The following is a 21437-nucleotide window of genomic DNA, read 5'->3' as shown; positions in this document are numbered from 1 at the left end:
TGACTGCAAAGCAGAAGTATTTATCACCATTTTTGCTCTTCTAATGATCACATGTTTACTAGCTGTAACCCTTCAAAGCATTGTGTCAACCTCCCTCTTCCCACATTTAATTCCCTGCAGCATATGCTATCTCACTAGCAAATGCCCTGTCAGACAGTCATACAGTATCTTTTTTGACCATCTATATTTCTTGTCTTTTTCACTTCATCACAGAAGCTGTAGTAGCTATTAGTGTTATATATAAACATATATAGACAACCTCTTATGAAAAAAAAAAGGAGGTGGGGAAATAATCAGTGAAGGGTGTTCGAAAGCTGTACTTTGAATTCTGATTAGCTAGGGTTTCTTTAGCTTAGAAAATTGTTCAAATTCAGTGGAAAATGAATTATCCATGACTGCAGCAGAGAAGAGGAATGAAAGTTAGGATATACACTAAGAAATCAATAACGTAAAGTGTTTTTTCTCTTCGTGTTACCTTGTGTTATTCTTAGATTTGTAGTAATAATGAAGACAGTCAGTACAATGATCTGGTCCTGGCCCATCACACCCTACTTTACTACATTCTGCATTGCAGGGACCTGTAATAAAACGAGAATAAAGAGGGACAAAGGGATAAAGTACTCATTTAGTACTTCTCAAACTTTACAACGTGGTATTTTATTGCAGAAATTCGATTACTCTGTTTCCCTGTGTTGAGGAATACATTCAGTACAGGTAGCTTGGTTTTCAAACTGCAGTGCAAGCTGCAGATTGAACTCTGGGTGGCAGGGGGCCCAGGCAAGAGCTGTGAACTGCTGAGCCTCTGCAAACAGAGAGCACGGGGACTTGTGGTGCTGGACAGGTGACTGGACACTCAGAGACACAGCAAGCACCAAGGAACCCAAGCCCTCGAGACTTTCCTGTGGGCATAAACTGTAAGAGTATAAAAGCCCAGAGTTTCCTTTGTTAGGGGTCCTCCCTTCTCAAAGGCACCCAGCTCGAGCTGTTATTTAGTTATTTAGTTGTTGCACCAAGATTGAAGTATTTTAAGGATCAGGAAGTCTAAGACTCTGCTGTGGGAAACCTTGTGTCGAGCCAGTATGGAAGCCTGGTCTGACTGTGTGAGTGTGGCGTGTTCATCTGTGAAGGGACCTTGGCCCTAGCTCAGGTGGTGCGAGTGTGACTGCCAGGGTGGCTCCTGGATGGTCAGACAGGGAAGTTTCCAAAACACCTGTTTGATTTGAATTCCAAATAGTAATTTAGTTCCACCAAAAAAAAGAAAAAAAAAAGAAAAAAAAGAAAAGAAAGTCTTTGTAGTACCTAAAGACCATGCAATCCTGGTCTTAGTATTTATTCACAGTGATTTATAATTTTTAGTAGGTGGGGCATCCTCTATAGAATTTATCAAAGAGAAACTATTTCTGGATCTGAACTGATGCTTTCTCAAGGGGTAACAAATCTGCATTTTATTTGAAATATGCAAAGGCTTCTGTAAATCATAATTAGGAATGGTTAGCAAAATCACTTATAAAAAGCAGGTCAGCATAAATTATGGACATAATGATCTCAGGTTACCAACTGGGTAACAACTGGTCCAAGACCCAATGAACCAGATACCAAGGGTCCGTATGCTCTGTTTGCTACACTCTGCAAAAACCTCACATAGTACTTGCTGATGAGCAAGGCTTCCATCTCACCTACACTCATGTTGGACTTGATGATCATTATGGGGTCATTCCAACTTGAGATATTCTATGATTCTGTGCTTGCAGTTTTCAAATAGATCCTTCCTGTTATGGGAGGAGAGAACCATCAACTCCTGCCTTTATGCAGAAGAACAATGCCTGTGAGTGAAGTTATAACCTTCAGAATCGCTGCTTTCTCTTGAATGAAATGAATTTGCCAGTCACCTTCAAATTTCTTCTAGCAGCTAAACTTGAAGTAAAGCGAGTTTGCTTCATATAAAAACTTAAAAAGTTAGTGACCTTTACAGCAGAGACAGTGGTGATTCATCACCTATTAAAACAAGGACTACTGCAGTTCTCCATCTAAAACAGAGACTCTGGAACTGACATGCTGTGGAAGGAGAATGTAAATAGTGCTCCTAATGGTGGATTACCTGTGGGAAACTGCCAACTTGACTTATTTTGCAGTGCCAAAAATCTAAAACTATTAAGGCTGAAACAATTCTATAGGGATCAGTGGGAAACAACACAGATGTAGGAGTAAATGTTCTTCATATATATATATATACATACACATATATGTATATATGTATATATATGTATGTGCATATATATACACATACATATGCACATATATGTATATAGACACATATATACACATATATGTGCATATGTATGTATATATAGCTTTGTATTCTTATATGCAAAACACTGCATTCTTCATAGTATGTTAGTTGTAGCTTAATATATAACTTTATGCTCGCTAATAAGGATAAAATTAAAACATCTAACTTTAAATTGTGAAACAAATACTTCTCGTCTTCAATGAAGAATCCAATTCACTGAACATTTTACATATGCAGACTTTGAGGTCATCCTTCAACCTATAAAGTGTTCAGTAAATGCTCGATCAGAGTCAATGAATGTACACACCTGAATAGTCGTCTGTTGCATAATCTTCTGTAGGGTCTTCAACTGGACTAGAGCGCACTCTTTCCACTTTTGGAAAATCATTTCTTGGTGAGTAAGGCTGGATGGATGTTCCATACAGTACTAAGGACCACTCTTTCAATTTGCCTAGAAGTTAAGTATTTTAAAATCTACTTTCAGAACTGTGTCTTACAAAAATATATCACTTTCAAGCATGATGCTGTGAGTAGGTACAGATGACATTGCTCTTCAAATAAGTGTCTTCACTGCAATACTTTTTTTACTATAAACTGAGAAAGCATATTTTCTTCAATCAGATCTTTATACTATATTTTCACTGCAGGCATCTGGATTTCACTTTCTCCTCAGAGCATTATTAATTGTGCAGTAATTATTTATTATTTGAGATCTTTTAGCTAAGTAGCTGTATTCAGAACTGTGACTTAAGAAAGGGGTTACCTAAGAGTACTTTTCACTGACTTATAGGACACAACTTGATAAACAGGAAGTAGCTTTTTTTAAAATCTCCAGGGAAAAACATCAGTGTCCCCACAAACCAGCATAATTTCTTATTTATTTGCCCCAGTTATTTGGCAGATATATCACTGTATTGTCTGTGATCATCACTAACATTTTATCCTCTTAATACTTGAATGAAGAAAAAAAATTGTTTGGCTGCCCAAAGCATTATCTGGCTTTTTGATAAGTTTTTTTTTGGAAAGAATAAAAAGGTAAAGGTGTATCAAGTCATCAATTCAGGCAGTCAGAACACAAAGGGTAGACTTCGCATTCCCACCTTTCTGTCTACATTACTTGGTGAATTAGTTTTGAGAAAGAGCAAAAGGACTTGGGCCTGAAATAATTCCTAAAGTAATGATGCATAAACCCCATATTCTGGCTTGAAAAGTGGAACATAAGCTTGGTATAATTCTATTTTCTTGTTCATATTTATCTGTGTTGAGATAGCTAGTTGAATTTGAAAGATCCTGTTTTGGAGGCTGTTCTGTGGTTAAAATGCTCTTCCTTTAGAACTATCATTTAATGAGAAATGTAATCCAGATATCACTCTTCTAAAAAAAAAAAAACAACCAAAAACATGTAACATTAAATTCAATTAAATTTTATTTTAATGATACTCAATAATTTGAAATATTGTTCACTTGGACTTTTTCAATGTGTGCAACCAAATTAATTTGAATCACTTTACACGTGATTTTGTCTATTTTCCCCAATGTTGTCTGGTAATCTCCACTGGCACGACAAAGACAATATGCATCTCTCTGATTTTACATGCATCCTTCAAGCAGTAAGCAACAATAAGTCCACTACCTGACAGATCACAGACCAATTGTTTTAAATAGTTTATACTATGGCTAAAGAGGGAAATCTGTTATCTCCATGTCTTTTGCCAACCCAATTTAATCTTTCTAAACGACAGAAAATTTCTAAATGTCATATAAAATCTTCTCTGCTCTATATTCAGTTGTTGAGAAGAAACTACAGATCAGAGACTACATCACACAGCAGTTGTGTCACACAGTAGCTTCCAGCTTTTCAGAGTCGAATCAAAATATTACTTTCTTTAGAGAGACATTTAATGAAATAAATTAACTGCTGTGATGAGTCTACCACACCTGTGGCCAAACTACTGGCTAATTACTTTGGCTGTAAAAACTGCATGAACCTTATTTTCAAATTGTTTTTTCCTATCCACATACATGTAGGTCTTAAAGCCTCAGTAGATTAAAAAGACCCAAATCACGTATTTTCTTCCTGTATAGACATGTGGGAATCAAGTTCCATCTTGAAGTCCTTTAGAGAGATCCAGCTGGGTCCTTAATGGCACTTTTCTTTTTAGACAAGAAGTCACACAGGGAGCTCATTTTTAACCGAGTGTGCAGTCATCTCTATAGCCTTTTCAAAGATAGAGCTTCTCCATGTCCAGTCTCTGTCCTTTTTGTCTTTTAACCCACATCTACAGCATGTAAACCATAACATACTGGGTTCAATCAAAAAATGTGTGTTTTGCTGTTATTCAGATCTTTTCATCCTTGTCTTGATTACGAGCCAAAGCTCACCTAACTTTCCAAGGGTTGATTACATACTACTTCCAGAACACTGGTCAATACATTTGCAAGAACCCACTGAAAATAACCACAGATGCTCCTAAGTGTACTGTGTCTGGACTTTACACATATGGAAGGTCTTGTACTAATATTACTGTAGGAAGGATTGTCACTTTGAATGTATATGTAATGCAAAAAAGGCAGTAAGGGGAATAATGTAGGGTCTCTCAGGAGATTAGCTGCCTTTGTTCAGTAAATAAAGAGGGGAAAAATTCATGTGACTTGCCAGCAAAGAAATGAATTTGCCTCAAGGTTGGTTTAATTTGCACAATGAAATTATTTCAATAATAAGTACATCTACAGACACGCACACTTTTATAATGAATAAATGAAGTATGCACATTCTGACCAAAATTTTTCTTTCCCCATTTTTGGCTAATTCCATCATTTAGTTTGGCTAGAACAATCCTTTACCCTGCTTGTATTTAGTATGTGTAACAAAGGTCCCATACTGTATCTAGAGGAGAAAGGGTGTATCACAATGTTTCACAGTAAACACATGTCCATCGCCATAAACTCTGCAGAATTAAATGCAGAAATCATATGCACTACTTTTATGAACTGCACTCTGCACTTCTTGACAGGTAACACATGTGGCATCACTTTGCCAGTGCAGGGATATGATGACATATTGACTCTTTGTTCTCAGTTTGATTACATGAAAATAGCAACTTTTAATTATAAGACCTTTCAATAGCTAAACAAACACATGCATAGAACACAAACAAGAAAGAAGTATGATGGAGAAATCAAGTGTGATAAACTGGGGAGGCATCAAAATTGTGTTTAAGCACCTTTTGTTTACTTCATGTTCTGTTCAGTGTGGAGACTAATCCCAAAATGCCCAAACAGCTGAGTTTATCCACCACTAATATACGACAGGCACTTCCAAATCTTTTTGAACAGAAGAGTTACTAGACAGCTTCCAGCAGAAGGGAAACACTGCTCTGGAAAGATGGGGATGTATTACTAGACAGTATTTAATGAACTAGGATGCAAATTGACAACCACACTGTATCTCTTGAAATCCAAATGCATGTAAAAACCTAAATAGTCTCACAAGCAGCGTTTCACATTGTGGTTAAAAGAAAGTAGAGAGTAAGCTCTCCAGCAGGATTCTTTTAGATTAGCTTCCTCCACACACCCTAGTTGGGCAGGTCTACTTTCTCCAAATCCCCTGGCCTTATTGTGTCTTTTCTTCAAGGTTTGCATGTTTAGGTTTTAGTTCTTACAGAGTAAAAGAAAGCAGTTCCATGAGATTATCCACTACAGCATTGAGAAGAATATATGTAAAGTATTGAAACCAATAAATTGGTAAGACCTATACAACTACATATGTAAACCAGGAGTGTGCAGCACGGGCTTTGAAGTGTAAAGCTGGAAATGTAGCTGGCCACTTTGAGACTGTCCTGGTGATGTAAAAAGGCTGCAAAATACGTCTGAAGAATAGCCCACATTAAAAATTTGCAAAATAGCTCCATGCTACCTCTTTTTTAGTGAAGGGTGTGTGAAAGGAAAGAGAAAACAAGGGAAGAGCTGAAATGCATTGCTCTGTGGTTTTTCTACATGCCTGTTGGATGAACTATTGGTACACATAAAGGTGAAGAGATACCCTAACTTGTCCTTCACACTAGAGATGTTCCTGCATGCGTCAGGAATAAAAAGTGCAAGATGGAGTTGAAAAACATTAATTTTTGTCTCTTTTTAGTAATCTGGTTAAAATTAAACTACTTAGTTGTTGCTTAATGGTTCCCCTCTATCAAATTCTAAAGCATTGAAAATTTAAAAAAACCCCAAACATCACACCTCCTCATGAAGCCCTGAGCAGTTCTGCTTATAGTCTATGGCTGCTTTTCTAAATGAGTGCCCCTTTTTAGTGTACTGGAAACTTTTCTTTTCCCCTAGTGGTGCAATTAACATCACTTAGGCTAAGAACCTTTCACCACTGTAAAGCTATTGTGAGAAGTGATCAGTGGTGATAAAGTGAAATTCGAAATACTGGCAATGCTAGTGTTTTCCTTCCAGAGCTCTAGGGGATGATAATCCGAATTTTCAAAAGGCTATGCCTGAAGTTAACCACATGACTATACAGATAACATTTAAATAACACTGGTCATAGTGTAAATAGTTGCCACAGACCAAAAGTTGTTCGCTGCTCAGCAATTTTGAAAATCATACATTATCTTGGTCTTCATTAGGGACTTATTAGCCTCATATTATGTAAAAGCATTTCAAAATTTTGGGCTTATGACTACTGGTTTACTATCCTAAAAAACCTAAAATCAGTTTATGCAGACAACTGAGTCAGGTAATGAGAGAAGATGATTTAACAGACAGACAGAAAACTTTCCTAAAAAGTTGGGATTGGCTATCAGAACATGACAGATCTAAAGCAGAGTAGAAATAAAGAACTAAAATTCTCATTCAGTTTGAACAACAGCAGTTGAGTGAGACTGATCTGTGTGCTAAGATTTTTTAAGACAGAAAATCATCTAAGCCGCATAAAATCTGCACTTCCATTTTGTCATAATTTTGAAATGAGTAGGTTCATTTTTGTCCAAAGTAAAACATATAAAGCCAACTGAATTTGGCCTACGCACTAATTTTCACCTACGCAGGAGTGACTGGACACCCTGACCTCCCAGAAAGGCACATTTACCTTGAACAGGTGAACTACACAAAGGCTTCTTTCCAATCTGATTAATTTAACAAGCCAAATTTCAATAAAGAGGAAGCCAAAGTACTTCTTCCCTATATCTGGTGACAGAAACATTAAGGGGCCTTTCTCAGTCAAATAGAATTGAAACAATTAACATTCTTCTAGAATAGTCAACTACATGCACATGGCCTATCATGCTGGACTTTCTGATTTTAAACTCAAAGCCTTTAAGCACTTCAGTTCACATTTTAGTCAATGTTTATGTATGTTTTTTCGTGTAGTAGAAACAATAGAAGTACTTATACTTACCAAGGCTCATTTGAATAATTTTAATGACTCCAATAACCTACCAACTTAAGAACAAACATACTTCAATATCCTCTATTAATGAGTTCACAGAGATATATTTTTATAGCTTCCAATACTTCCAGTTAACATCTTTGTCTTTAGAATTCAGAATGTATTTTTAGGAAATCAGAAAACTTACTGCTTTGTGAGTTTATTTAGCTGCCTGAGATGAAATGCCTCCTTTATTTCACTGAATTATTGTCCTGGTTTCAGCTGGGATAGAGTTAATTTATTTCCTAGAAGCCGGTACAGTGCTGTGTTCTGGATTTAGAGGGAGAATAGCACTGATAACGCACTGATGTTTTAGTTGTTGCTAACTAGCACTGACTTTAAGCCAAGGACTTTACAGTTTCCCATGATCTGCCAGGAAGCAGGTGCACAAGAAGGTGGGAGGAAGCATGGCCACAACAGATAAAATAACCTAGCCAAAGGGATATTCCATAACACAGAATATCATGTCCAGCATGTTAAATGGGGGGAAATAGCTGGGAGATGATGATGGGAGTCAGGGTCTGTATTATGCATCATGTGTTTTTCTTGTGTTTTATTTCCCTTTCTCTTTTTTTATCTCCATTTTCATTACTAAGATTATCATTAGTATTACTATTATCACTATGATTGTATTTTACTTTATTTCCATTATTAAACTGTTCTTATTTCAATCCATAGGTTTTACTGTTTTCTGATTCTCCTCCCTATCCCACTGGATGGGGGGTGGTAAGCGAACAGCTCCATAGTACTTGTCAGCTGGGGTTAAACTATAACAATTATAAACTAAGTTTATTGGTAATGTCATTGTAATCCTAAATATATTTCACAGCACAATTCTTATAATTAGTTTTTATTTATCAGGAAGCAGTAATCAACTATATTTGCCACTTTCAATGTTATGACATTCTGACATGAAATCCAATCAGTGTTAACTTAGATTTAGTGAAAAATGATTTCAAATAAATCAGTAGTATTCGTCTCTGGTTTAATCTAGATTATTTGCTTAAATGACATTTCACCTTTGAATATTTTCATTAAAGGGTTTCCACCTACTTTGATGTGGCATTCCAAAGGAGGGACTATATTCACTATTCATACACAAACAGTGGCATTTTTGTCTGTGTCTAACGCACCTAATTCAAAATAGTTTTTAAAGTTTGACTTTTCAGTAAATCCAAAAGCAAGTATATGCTTATCACTCATAACTTTATCTCTCATAATCCCTTATATAGCAAATATAAGTAAGCATGTACTCCCCTGAGCCTCTTTTAAATCGCTTCTCTCAGTCTCCATTTCTTTCAAAGAGCTCATACTGAAATATGTGAATGAAACTGAACTGTGCAGTGGGAATTAAAAGAAGAAAAAGTGCCTGCAGCCCCAAAAAATCTTCTAGGAGCATGGTTCATGAATGGATAAATGCCAGGTCTGAGCACTCTGTCCATACACACAGGATCACCATGCAACCTACCAGTGATAAGGAGCTGTGAATTTCTTTCTCTTGTAAAGTGAGATTTTTTAGTTATGTAAAAAATTATAAATGCCACTTTTTCTTATGGGTAGGCTAATAAATACAAAGCAAAGAAAAACAACATGAAAATAAATTCCTGGGCCCTATACAGTCAATACAGGCCAAGTAAATACAGGCCCTATATCAGTCATCAAAGTGACAGGCAAAACTCTTACAGCAGAGTAACTCTGAGCTGCTCTAACTTGTGTTGAAGATCTGCCTGATAAATCTATATTCAGCATCCAAGAACACAGATGGAGATACCATAATTTCATTCAAATGTGGCACAGGAGGTTTCAGGCAGTTTTGTATCTTTTTCCTTGAAAACTGTGACTAGTAAAGATTTGGCTTTCTTTAAAGCACTGACTCTTGGTAACATGTCAGATGGCACAGGGATCTGTCTAGTATGATGTAGCTCTAAATGGCCAACATCTCTTTCTATTTTTTGATGCAACACATGCAACTGCAAGAAAGAGGGAATTTTACCCTCTATCCTCATGAAACTTTCCTGGAAACCAGGAATAAGTTTAGAATAAAAATGAACCATGTGTCTTAAATGGTAAATAACAGTGACATAAAAATGAAGAGTGCATTGATAACTGAAACTAAGAATAATGCTCTTACCAACTCTGCCTTCACACTAAAGCCAATGAGATGTTTCAGCTGTAAATAAAAGGTGGAAAACAGCAAGCATTCTTCAGAATTCACAGAGCCCAAATAAAGGTTACAGTCATACCTGGAGTCTTGAAATTTCTCAGCTGAGATGGAGTGTCACAGATTTCCAAGATCCAGTCACCTGCTGCTTTTTCACTCCAGCAGTGAGTAGTCATAAACTCCCAGTTTTTGAATCCTTCCATGGAATGATCAAATAACCTAAAACAAATCAGACCATTATTTCAAGGAAACTTCTTTTCTGTGGAGCTATGCCTCTGAGAATGTATACTCTTGAAGAGTATCCTAATCAGCCAGTTCATGCATCTGTGCCTTTACATTATTCAGGATGGCTTTCTCACATGTATTGCAAGTACATTCAAGAGTAGAAGGTAGAAAGAGTGGAAGAGAAATCTTTACCTGACATTGTTTTTTGTAACGTAAAAGGGAATTCATTGCAAAAAATCATAATTGCTAATACTATTTAATATAAGGATTCATGGGTCTTGGGAAAACTGCATATAATACAGAATTCCATCACATTAACAACATACTGTAAATACAAACAACTTAGAAGTCAGAAAATTTCAGTAACATTTATTTTTGCCTTTGGATTGGAATACTTAAAAGGGGTTTAAAACCAATAAAAACTATTAAGTGACTGAGACAACTGAGACTCAATATATGCCACTTCTGGTGAGGAAGTGAAATGTAACTGAGACACTGGCCTCAATCCTCAAACGACCAAGGTATCAATCACCCTCTTCAAACACTTGACAGAACTGAGTTTGGGTAACAGTGAGAGACTAATGGCATCTGATGTTTTCATCTAACAAAAAACAATACCGTAATTTAGTTACCTAGATCTTGAGTGAAGAGGTCAGAACCCTGATACTAGAAATATCATAATCCAGGCCTAAGTTCTATTTCAGACACTGCAATGTGATGCTGATCCCGAATGAGAAGGGAAAGGAGGACCCTTCCTGGTCAGAGATTAGACACAAGAGAATTTGCACTTTTATTCAGTGTTCACAGAACGTCGCTTGGTACCCCAAAACTACTGGAGAAGTGAACTCTCATCAAGACTGTTGCCTCCAATAAAATTGCATGGTTCGGGTTTTAAAAATACATATATATCAATACATTCACATATACGTATTTTTATGTATTTGTGTATATACATACATTCATATATTGTGCATATATATACACACACAGATCACAGAATCACAGAATCAGCCGGGTTGGAAGGGACCTCAGAGATCATCAAGTCCAACCCTTGATCCACTACCACTGCGGCTGCTAGACCATGGCACTAAGTGCCACATCCAGTCTCTTCTTAAAAACCTCCAGGGACGGAGAATCCACCACTTCTCTGGGCAGCCCATTCCAGTGTCTGATTACCCACTCTGTAAAAAAAATTCTTTCTAATATCTAACCTAAACCTCCCCTGGCACAACTTGAGACCATGCCCTCTTGCCTTGCTGATAGTTGCCTCGGAAAAGAAACCAACCCCCACCTGGCTACAACCTCCTTTCAGGGAGTTGTAGAGAGTGATGAGGTCTCCCCTGAGCCTCCTCTTCTCCAGGCTGAACGGTCTCAGCTCCCTCATAGGACTTGTGCTTGAGTCCCTTCACCACCCTTGTTGCTCTTCTCTGTACCTGCTCCAGCACCTCAATATCCTTCCTGAACTGAGGGGCCCAGAACTGGACACAGGACTCCAGGTGTGGCCTCACCAGTGCTGAGTACAGGGGCAGAATCACTTCCCTGGTCCTGCTGGCCACACTGTTCCTGATCCAGGCCAGGATGCCCTTGGCCTTCTTGGCCACCTGGGCACACTCTGGCTCATGTTCAGCTTCTTGTCAATCCAAATTCCCACGTCCCTTTCTGTCTGGCTGCTCTCCAGCCACTCTGTCCCCAGCCTGTAGCACTGCAGGGGGTTGTTGTGGCCAAAGTGCAGGACCCGGCACTTGGCCTTGTTGAACCTCATCCCATTGGAATCAGCCCAACTCTCCAGCCTATCCAGGTCCCTCTGCAGAGCCCTCCTGCCTTCCAGCTGATTGACACTCCCCCCCAGCTTAGTGTCATCTGCAAATTTGCTGATGATGGACTCAATCCCCTCATCTAAATCATCAGTAAAGATATTAAACAGAACTGGGCCCAACACTGATCCCTGGGGGATACCACTAGTGACTGGCTGCCAACTGGATGATGCAGACCCGTTCTGGGCTCATTCAACCACTCTCTGGGCCCGGCCCTCCAGCCAGTTCCTAACCCAGCACAGAGTGCCCCTGTCCAAGCTGTGGGCTGCCAGCTTTTCCAGGAGTATGCTGTGGGAGACGGTGTCAAAGGCCTTGCTGAAGTCCAGACAGACCACATCCACAGCCTTCCCCTCATCCACCAGGGGGTCACCTGATCATAAAAGGAGATCAGGTTGGTCAGACAGGACCTGCCCTTCCTAAACCTGTGCTGGCTGGGTTTGATCCCTTGTCCATCCTGTAGGTGCTGTGTGATTGCACTGAGGATGATCTGCTCCATAACCTCGTCAGGCACTGAGGTCAGGCTGATGGGCCTGTAGTTTCCCAGGTCCTCCTTCTGACCCTTTTTGTGGATTGGCATGACATTCGCCAACTTCCAATCATCTGGGACTTCCCCAGTGAATTAGGACTGTTGGTAGATGATGGAGAGAGGTTTGGTGAGCTCTTCTGCCAGCTCCCTCATCATCCTTGGGTGGATCCCATCTGGTCCCATAGACTTGTGGGGATCCAAGCAGCTCAGTAGGTCACTAACTGTTTCCTTGTGGATTACAGGGGGGCTGTTCAGATTCTTATCTCTTTCTACAAGCTCCAGAAGCCAGCTGTCTTCAGGAGAGCCAGTCTTACTGTTGAAAACTGAGACAGAGAAGGTGTTAAATACCTCAGCCTTTTCCTCATCTTTGATAACTATATTCCCACCCATGTCCAATAAAGAATGGAGGTTTTCCTTGCCCCTCCTTTTGCTATATGCATGTATATCTTTTATACATGCATATATACGTATGTATTATATTTATCACTATTTTAATTTGGTCTTTATGTGTGAAAATTCCACTGGTAATAGCCATGTTTAAATATTTTTTAATTAAACAAGATGTCTACAGCAGAAAATGCAATCGATTTAAAATGTTTTTCCATAAAACAGAGAAAAATCCATCATTGGACTAGATTAACATTTATGACATTTGCACTTGTGACTTTTTACTGTTATTTTCTAAACTAATTTCAAGCTTTATTCTCAAAAGGTAGTGAAGTTCAGCAAGCATTGGGAAAACGAAAACTGCCACACAGAACATGAATAAAATAGTTCTTGCTGGGAGCTTAGGTCAGTCAGAGGCATGGGGTCAGGTACAGCATATCCACACTTACTGCCATTGAAACTGTATGGACCATGCACTTTATAGGGCTCAGCCAAAAGTCGATTTTCATGCTCTCATTTCAAACACAGAAACATAGCATCATAGAGTTGGAAGGGATCTACAAGGATCATCAAAGTTCACCTCCTGGCCTTACACAAGACAGTCCCCATAATCACACCATGTGCCTGAGAGCATTGTCCAAAAATTCTTGAACTCTGGTAGGCTTAAGTGTCATGACCACTTCCCTGGGGAGCCTGTTCCAGTGCCCAATCACCCCCTAGATGAAGAACCTTTTCCTAATATGCAACCTAACTCCCCAGACACAGCTTCATGCTATTCCCTTGGGTCCTGTCACTGGTCACAAGAGAGGAGATCGATGCCTGCCTCTCTGCTTCTCCTTGTAAGGAAGACGTAGGCTGCTATAGGTCTCTCCTCATTCTCTTCTCCAGCCTGAACAAGCCAAGTGATCTCAGCTGCTCCTCATATGGTTTTCCCTCTAGACTCTTCACCATTTTTGTAGTTCTCCTTTGGACACTCTCCTATAGCTTTGCATCTTTCTTATATTGTGGTGCCCAAACCTGCACACAGTACTTGAGGTGGAAATACAACAGTACAGTGTCGAGTGGGGCAATCACCTCCCTCGACTGACCCCATGGCCCCCATGACATGGTTGGCCCTCCTGGCTGTCAGGGCACACTGGTGACTCATATTCAACTTGCCATTTGTGCTTTTTCCATTTTAAATGAATGCCTATAATAGTATTTATTGAGAACACAGTTGTGTTGGGCAGGGCACGTCTCAAGGATGAAGGACCACCACCTCCCTAAGATCCTGCTTTATGGTGAACTTGCCACCAGCTGCCGCAAGAGAGGAGCCCCAAAGAGAAGATACAAGGACTCCCTGAAACAACATCTCAGCCTTGGCCATACTGATCAACATAACTGGTCTACTCTGGCCTCCAACTGGGAGGCCTGGAGACACACCATCTATAACGCTGCTGATGCCTTTGAGAACGCACGCAGGATCACCCTTGAGGAGAAAAGACAACACAGAATCGTGCCTTGCAAAATATACCACCTAAGGAGTCTTTCTGTTGTGCCTTTTGCAACCGGACATGCCCATCTTGCATTGGCCTTTTTAGCCACCAACGTGTTTGTAACAAACGTGGATAGAGCCCTTCCCAAATCTTCGTTCACGAAGCCTAGCCATGATGATGATAGTATTCTAATCTATTAGAGATCATAAAATTAAATTAAAATATATATTTAGAATTATCTTAATTTTCACTGATAATTGTGTGAGAATTTCTTCTGATGCAGTTCTGTGCCTCTGTATGTGCACCTATGTGTGTATATGTAAATATATTCTGGTAGCAGAATGGGCCTGTTTCATGTCACTGTTAAATCAGTTCTCTGAATACAGCAAAATCTCACAAACACGTGGCACTTATTGTTTACTGAAAAGGTAGAAATTAATACACAGTTATTACCCAGAATTAGCATGTGAGTATGTTCATTTTACGTCATTGTAGAGATTATTTCCAACTGTTAGTTAAATTGTCATACTGTTGTCATATTGTTGTTGTCTGATAACTAATGTATTACTTTCTAAACACCCTCTCAGTGCAACAAGGCAGCAATATTTCTCTTTGCCATCGAGGCAACTAGATTACCCAACTCACTATTCCCCTATGCTCACAGGTTGAGCACACAGGGTAACAGTAAACAGGGTAACATGAGAACAGTGACCTGTCACTAGTGGGCTCCATCTTAGACCCTGTGCTCTTCAAAATGACTTCGACGCAGGACTGGAAGGGATGCTAAGTAAGTCTGCAGATGATACAAAACTTGGAGGAGCTGTTGACTCCCTTTAAGGCAGGAAGGCCCTGCAGAGAGATCTCAACAAATCAGAGGATTGGGCAATCACCAACCATATGAAGTTCAACAAGGGGAACAACCCCAGATGTACATACAGATTGCAGAATGAGATCACCAGCTGGTCAAGGGAGGTGATTGTCCTGCTCTGTTTCTGCACTGGTGAGGCCTCACCTTGAATATTGTGGCAGTTTTGGGCACCACAATATAAGAAAGATATTAAGCTATTAGAGAGTGTCTAAAGGAGGACAACGAAGATGGTGAAGGGCCTTGAGAAGAAGCCATCTGAGGGGTGGCTGAGGTCACTTGGTGTGTTTGGCCAGGAGAAGAGGAGACTGAGGGGAGACTTCATTGCAGTCTCCTCATGAGGGGAAGAGGAGGGGCAGGCACTGATCTCTTCTCTGTGGTGACGAGTGACAGGACCCAAGGGAATGGCCTGAAGTTGAGTCAGGGGAGATTTAGATTGGATATTAGAAAAAGGTTCTTCACCCAGACGGTGGCTGGGCACTGAACAGGCTCCCCAGGGAAGTGGTCACAGTACCAAGCCTGACAGAGTTCAAGAAGCATTGGACAACACTCTCAGGCACATGGTGTGAATCTTGGGGATGGTCCTGTGCAGGGCTAAGGGTTGGACTCGATAATCCATATGGGTCCCTTCCAACTCAGCATATTCTTTGATTCTGTGGTTCTGCAAATTATATAGTATTATACAACTACTGTGCAATTACACTGTAAATTTTGTATCCTCTGGGCTTCTACTTGCATACATCGAAACACAAGGTGCTGTTTATTTTTACTCTAATTAGCCTAATATTTTGCATAATAGTTTTTGTTGGAGTATGTTTGTCTTATTTTGAAATTTTTAATTGTTGTCAGATTTCCATTTTAATAATGCATCATTCTTTTAAGCAATTTTGGGAGGAAAAGACAAAAATCTAATATCTTGTGTTTATAAAAACATCTTTACCTAAAATATGCTATGATTGGAACTGTAAGCTTCCACCCATGGAAATGGTGAAAATCTGGTAATATTATTTCAGAGAAAACTGACTAGCTTTTTTTAAGAATACTGCTTTGGGAAAGATTTGAATTTTATAAGGTAAAGTCTAAATTTGAATCTTTGAATATATGTACTGTGTTTCTGCAAATGAGTCAAAAAGCTACAGACAGATCAAAAGAACAATCAAAAACAAAGCACAAATATACTGACTGAGGCTGTCTGTATGTGCATGTTGTACATACACAATGGTCCAAGTATTTCTGAGTTGCTTTGCTTATGCACTAAACTCTCAAATCAAAGAACCTTTGAGGTGCTACAAGGACTGCATTTTAAGTGATGTTAAATGAATGAATTAAATGATCAGATGTTCAGGTGTACTTTCCTTATCCAGAAAGAAATATATATGGAATAGGATCTTTTAAGGAGCATGGAACCAGTTGAGATGGTAACTTTGTTATTTGTCAGGTTGATGCTGTAAGGTAAACATATGCAGGTATTCTTCCCAAGAATGCCAAGGCAGTGGAAGCATTGAAAAAAAGGTTTATTTCAGATGCAAGGACCACTTTTTTACAATGTGGCGCATCGGGCCTTCAGGGGCAAAAGGTGAGTTCCTGCCCCCTCAGGACCCCTTTTATCCTCTCTGTTTCTCCCCTGCCTTCCCGAGACCTCTGTGCATGTCTGTTAGGGCATGTCTCCTCTCACATATCAGGGGGAGAGACTGACAACTTCTCTTGCTCTGTGAGGGGAGAAAGCACTGAAACCGCCTTTGAGAGTTACCATTTAGGCAGAAAGCCTTCCTAGCGAAAACTGAATTCCTAACTTTCTGTTACAAATTCTTCTGAAATTGTACCTGTCCCAACAGATGCCAAGTCAAAATTTATATCAAGGACATACTTATCAAACAGATTATCACGGATAAGTAAATGATTAGTATGCAGTCTGATGAATTGTTAATTGACTGTTACAGATTATTATATATCGTGGACTTAATAATACCACCTCAGAGATCTTTTCAGTTACTGTATAACAGGGACACTCAGCATGAAGGTTGGCCCTATACTTTTCATCAGATTTGGATACAAAAAATGTAATGTTGTTTTTGTTTAATATTAGAGTATTGCAATAAAGATTGCACCTATAAAGAAAGGTTTCTTCTACTTTTGATTGCCAAGACTTTTTACTAAGCAACCTAGTGAGTAAGATTAGATAAGAATATCTTGTTTTTGGTCTAAGAGTCTCCTGCAGAGGAAGGTATTATTAAAATTTACTGATTGTCTAAGGTTTCACGGTAGGAAAAAGATGGTCATGAAAATACTTCCCTTTGTTAGTGAACAGAAGTATTATTAATGTCAGGGCCATATAAGCATAGGAAGCTAGTGGCCTGGAAAGTTGCCACCACGTGGCTGAGATATTTCAGTTATGCAGTTCAAGTGGCAACAGCTGCTTTAAATTTAAAGGCAAGAATTAAATAAGCCATGACCTCAGTGGGAGACAAATGGGCCCTAAGTTTGCTTCTTCTATCCCCTTTGTGTTTAGCCTCCCCTCCATAGCCTCCCTGTACTGAATGTTTGTTAGAGCTGACCTTGGTATGTCTCAAAAAACACTCAGAAACCCACACTGCCAAATCTAATGACCAATTGTTTTCAAAAAGGGGATACTGTTCCCCATTGGTCTTAACTGTAGCCTCATCCTCACACCAGCCAGCACTTTCCTAGCCTTTATTTTCCTCTGCTGCAGTACATCCAATGTAATCATGTTTAGCACTTTCGAAACAACAAAGCAGATGTTCCTTGTAATGTAGTTTTTGAAGAATGCACATAAAGCTCAAGCCAGTGACAGTGTAATCCACCAAATGACTGCAAAGGAATCCATATTGACTCTGACTAACAAATTTTCTTACTGAAGTAATTTTAGGGGATGCCAACATTAGGGATAAAATATGCAGAAAAAAGGCCAGATACTGCCTTGAGGGACCTACTTGTCAATGCACCAGAATCTACACACAATGACTTTTCATCCAGAATTGGGGGAGAAGAAGTGCACATGTAAAATATACCTTTTGCACTTAAATACGTTTTACCAGCAAACTGTTTCAAATTAAACCCAAATGATTAACAGTAAAGCAATGAGGTTTTCCCTGGGTTCAGTAAAAACAGCTGATATTGCTGTTATTAATCATGTATGCGTGCATTAAAAAGTCTTGTACGTCTGAGAAAGCATCTGTCAGGTAGCAGCAATGTATAAGAGCGTCTGTGACCTCTGCCTATTTAAAAAAAGCCGGACTGCTTGCTGCCAACGTATCTCTCCATGCATGCTTACACTTGAATGCATTTATTCTGATTTTTAACACTTTAAGAATCAAGAACCTCATAACTAATTTTTCATATTAGTGAACAACAACATTCCTACTTCAAGTTTTATTCTATAAAATGATGCTAAAACATACACTTAACAACATTCAGCATACTACTAATTTCCAGACCTTTAAGCCGTATGACTTCTTACAGCCAGACCAAATAAAATAAGCCTTTTTGAAATACCATTTTGAAAAGTATTGTATTCATATCCATTTCTTTACGCTAAGAAAGGGCTTGTGAAGGCTCTAGGTATTTCAGACCTAGAATGTGCAATATACATTTATCCCTAATATTAGTAGCCCAGAGTTGTTTGTTTCAGCAAAATGTGATTACTAGTCAGTATATCTCTGAAGTTCCCATGGGAAGGGAATTTCTGGTGTGACTTTACGAGCTCTGTCATGAATAATTTGGTTTTTGGGAAGTGCTAAAACATGAAAAGGCCTTTCAGGTTTCTTTGTTTTCTGGTTAGTCTTGTGATACTGTAGTATAAAAAAACAGTTGAACTTCCCCTTATTTTAATACATATATTTGCATTCTCTCTCTCTATGACAGGTATGAACAGTAACTAGTTTCTGTGGAGCAGGGGTTACAGAGAAACTGACTGAATCAGATTTTGTACCTATTCCACATAACAGTCATCACCAGAGATGAACTGTGAATACTGGAATGTTTATCCCTCTTGCTGTGGGTCAGCTGCAACACATGAAAGCCTAGAGCCAAAAGTTAGCTATGTTAAGACCACTGGGTTTACACAAGATTGTTTCGTTTGGATACCTAGTTGGAGGACTTTCAATTTTTTTCACTTTGGACCAAGGAAGGACCGCTGCATGAAAATTGAAAAGAAAACTAAAAAAGGATTTCTTCAAACAGAAAAACAAAAGCCTGTTTCATAACTAACAAGAGAAGCCTGCCTCTGCACTGGTTAGCAGAGGACAAATTCTTTGTTCAGTGTAGTAGTGTAGCAGGGAGATACACAGATGTGTGTGCCTATGTGCTTTTATCAGCAAGGTTCTGATGGCAGAGGAGATATTCTAGAGGACCCCAAAATTCCAAGACAACTTTCTGTCCATTTGATGAATTAATGTCTATAGCCTGAAGAGTATTTTCAGTACACCTTTTCTTTTATATTAACATAATCTCTAATGAAAATGGACATTCACACTTCAGTCAGAACCACGTCCATCTGACTGTCTCCAAACAAGTCCTTTTTTTTCCAAGAGGAAAGATAAGTCCTTCCACCACTGAGGTACAGGAGGACATACAAGTCTCCAGAGCTAGACAGTCAGCATTTCTAGCTGTGGAAGTGTGGATGAAGAGCAGTCTGGAATGCAGGCCATTTCCAGTTCATTAAAAGTCCTGGAGAGTAGGACTAGGGATATAAACTTTTGAGAAGACTTAAGCATGATGGCAGAAGAGTTCTTACAACACACGTTTGATATATGGCAGCTTTTGCAGTTTCTGAGACATATAACATCACTAACATCAACTTTTATTTGGGAGCCAAGCATTGGGTCTAACAGAATGGCCGTCATCTAAATCTGCAAGTCACTAAGGAAAAAAAGATTCCCTGTCATACTATGGTCCCATTGGGAAGAATATTTCTAGCCACATGGAGAACTATAGAAGCATTTCTAGTGCAAATGTAACTTATTTGCACATTTGTAAATGAGGTAAAGTGTGAGAAGGCTTCTGATGTGTCTTAGTGCCTTAATCATCTCTGGTAGGAGGTGGTGGTGTTGATCATGGATTTAGCGAGATTTACCTGCAAAGTCTGTCAATGTTTTCTTCCAAGAAAATGTCAGTGTTGTCCTATTATGAGCTTTTCATGGGTTGAGTATATTTACTTTGAAAAACAGGATACAGAAATTGGTAACACCAGGAACTTAAAGAAAATAGCAGTAAAGAACTACTATTCTATCTGATTTTTATTCCTAGCAAAAAAAACGGAAAAGAAAAGGACCAAAATGAAAAATAAATGGCTATAGTACATAGAAATACTTCCATTCAGTTTCCTTATAAACACTGAGCCTGTTACTATTTTCTTCACATTTCCAGCTATCTAACAACTTGTGAACCACAAAAGACTATCAAAATTAACTAATCTTTATTTTGGAGATTATATCCTTCAACAGTTTTACAGACTACTCTTCCACTGAGATCACAATTTTTGAGTTCATTTGTACTTCACTCTGCCCAGGTCTATTAGAAAAAATAATTAGCCTGCGTCTGCCAGCAACCCTGCTGTAATGACTTGTCTATTCTTTGCTGACATGGACATCTCAGCACAGGCTCTGCATGCTGACTGTACTGTGAAGCTGTGTTGTCATACTATACCTGTTGGCCAAGAGCTGTGACCTAGTTCCAGATGGAGAGGTTAGGTAAATTGCCAAGTCTCCACGCCGAGGGTGAGTAATAGTGATGCGCACAACCACATGCTCCAAGTAGATCACATGGTGGTTAGGATTATCTGAACAGCCAGTGGCTTTGTAAATTGAACGGACAACGCTGTCAGGTCGTATTGTTCTATAATAGAAACATAGCAAACAACATTATCATTTCTTGCTTTTTGTGTAAAATAGACAACCACATATTTTTTGTTTAGTAGTGAATGACAGTGTGGGACAACTGAGAATTCGGTAGCCTCTAACCATTAGTTTTAGTATGTACTTCCTAGCTAAAAATATCATCACAGGGTAATTATTTTGCTGCAGCTAATGGCTAATGGTCTGTATTTCTGTTAAGCATGTACACAAGGTAAAATAGGAATAAGTCTTTTGGACAGAGCATTTTTGTGGATTAGTGGCCAGCTGAGAATTGCTAGGATTGTCATGGGATCACAGCTGGTTGCTAAACCCCAGGAAATGCCTGGCATAGTTATAGTCCTTGCTTACGTAACAGCAAGTATTACATATTAACTGTACTGAATGGCATGTGTT

General features: G+C 39.0%; 1 protein-coding gene across 8 annotated transcripts in view; it reads right to left on the bottom strand.

Moving 5' to 3' along the window:
* PCSK5 (proprotein convertase subtilisin/kexin type 5) overlaps positions 1–21437 on the bottom strand; it is a 250017-nt gene that overhangs the window by 69462 nt on the left and 159118 nt on the right. For all 8 annotated transcript variants that reach the window (XM_051789299.1, XM_051789294.1, XM_051789297.1 and 5 more), the window contains 4 exons: positions 20836–21024; positions 9962–10098; positions 2598–2741; positions 476–578 (listed from right to left, as the gene is read on the bottom strand). In XM_051789299.1, coding sequence (XP_051645259.1) covers positions 476–578; positions 2598–2741; positions 9962–10098; positions 20836–21024 — 573 coding nt within the window. The remainder of the gene's footprint in view (positions 1–475; positions 579–2597; positions 2742–9961; positions 10099–20835; positions 21025–21437) is intronic.

This window comes from Manacus candei, unplaced genomic scaffold (genome assembly GCF_025592945.1).
Source record: "Manacus candei isolate 608988 ecotype Guabito, Panama unplaced genomic scaffold, ASM2559294v1 h1tg000027l, whole genome shotgun sequence".
Taxonomy (NCBI): Eukaryota; Metazoa; Chordata; class Aves; order Passeriformes; family Pipridae; genus Manacus; species Manacus candei.
This window is presented reverse-complemented; position numbering and strand designations above follow the sequence as displayed.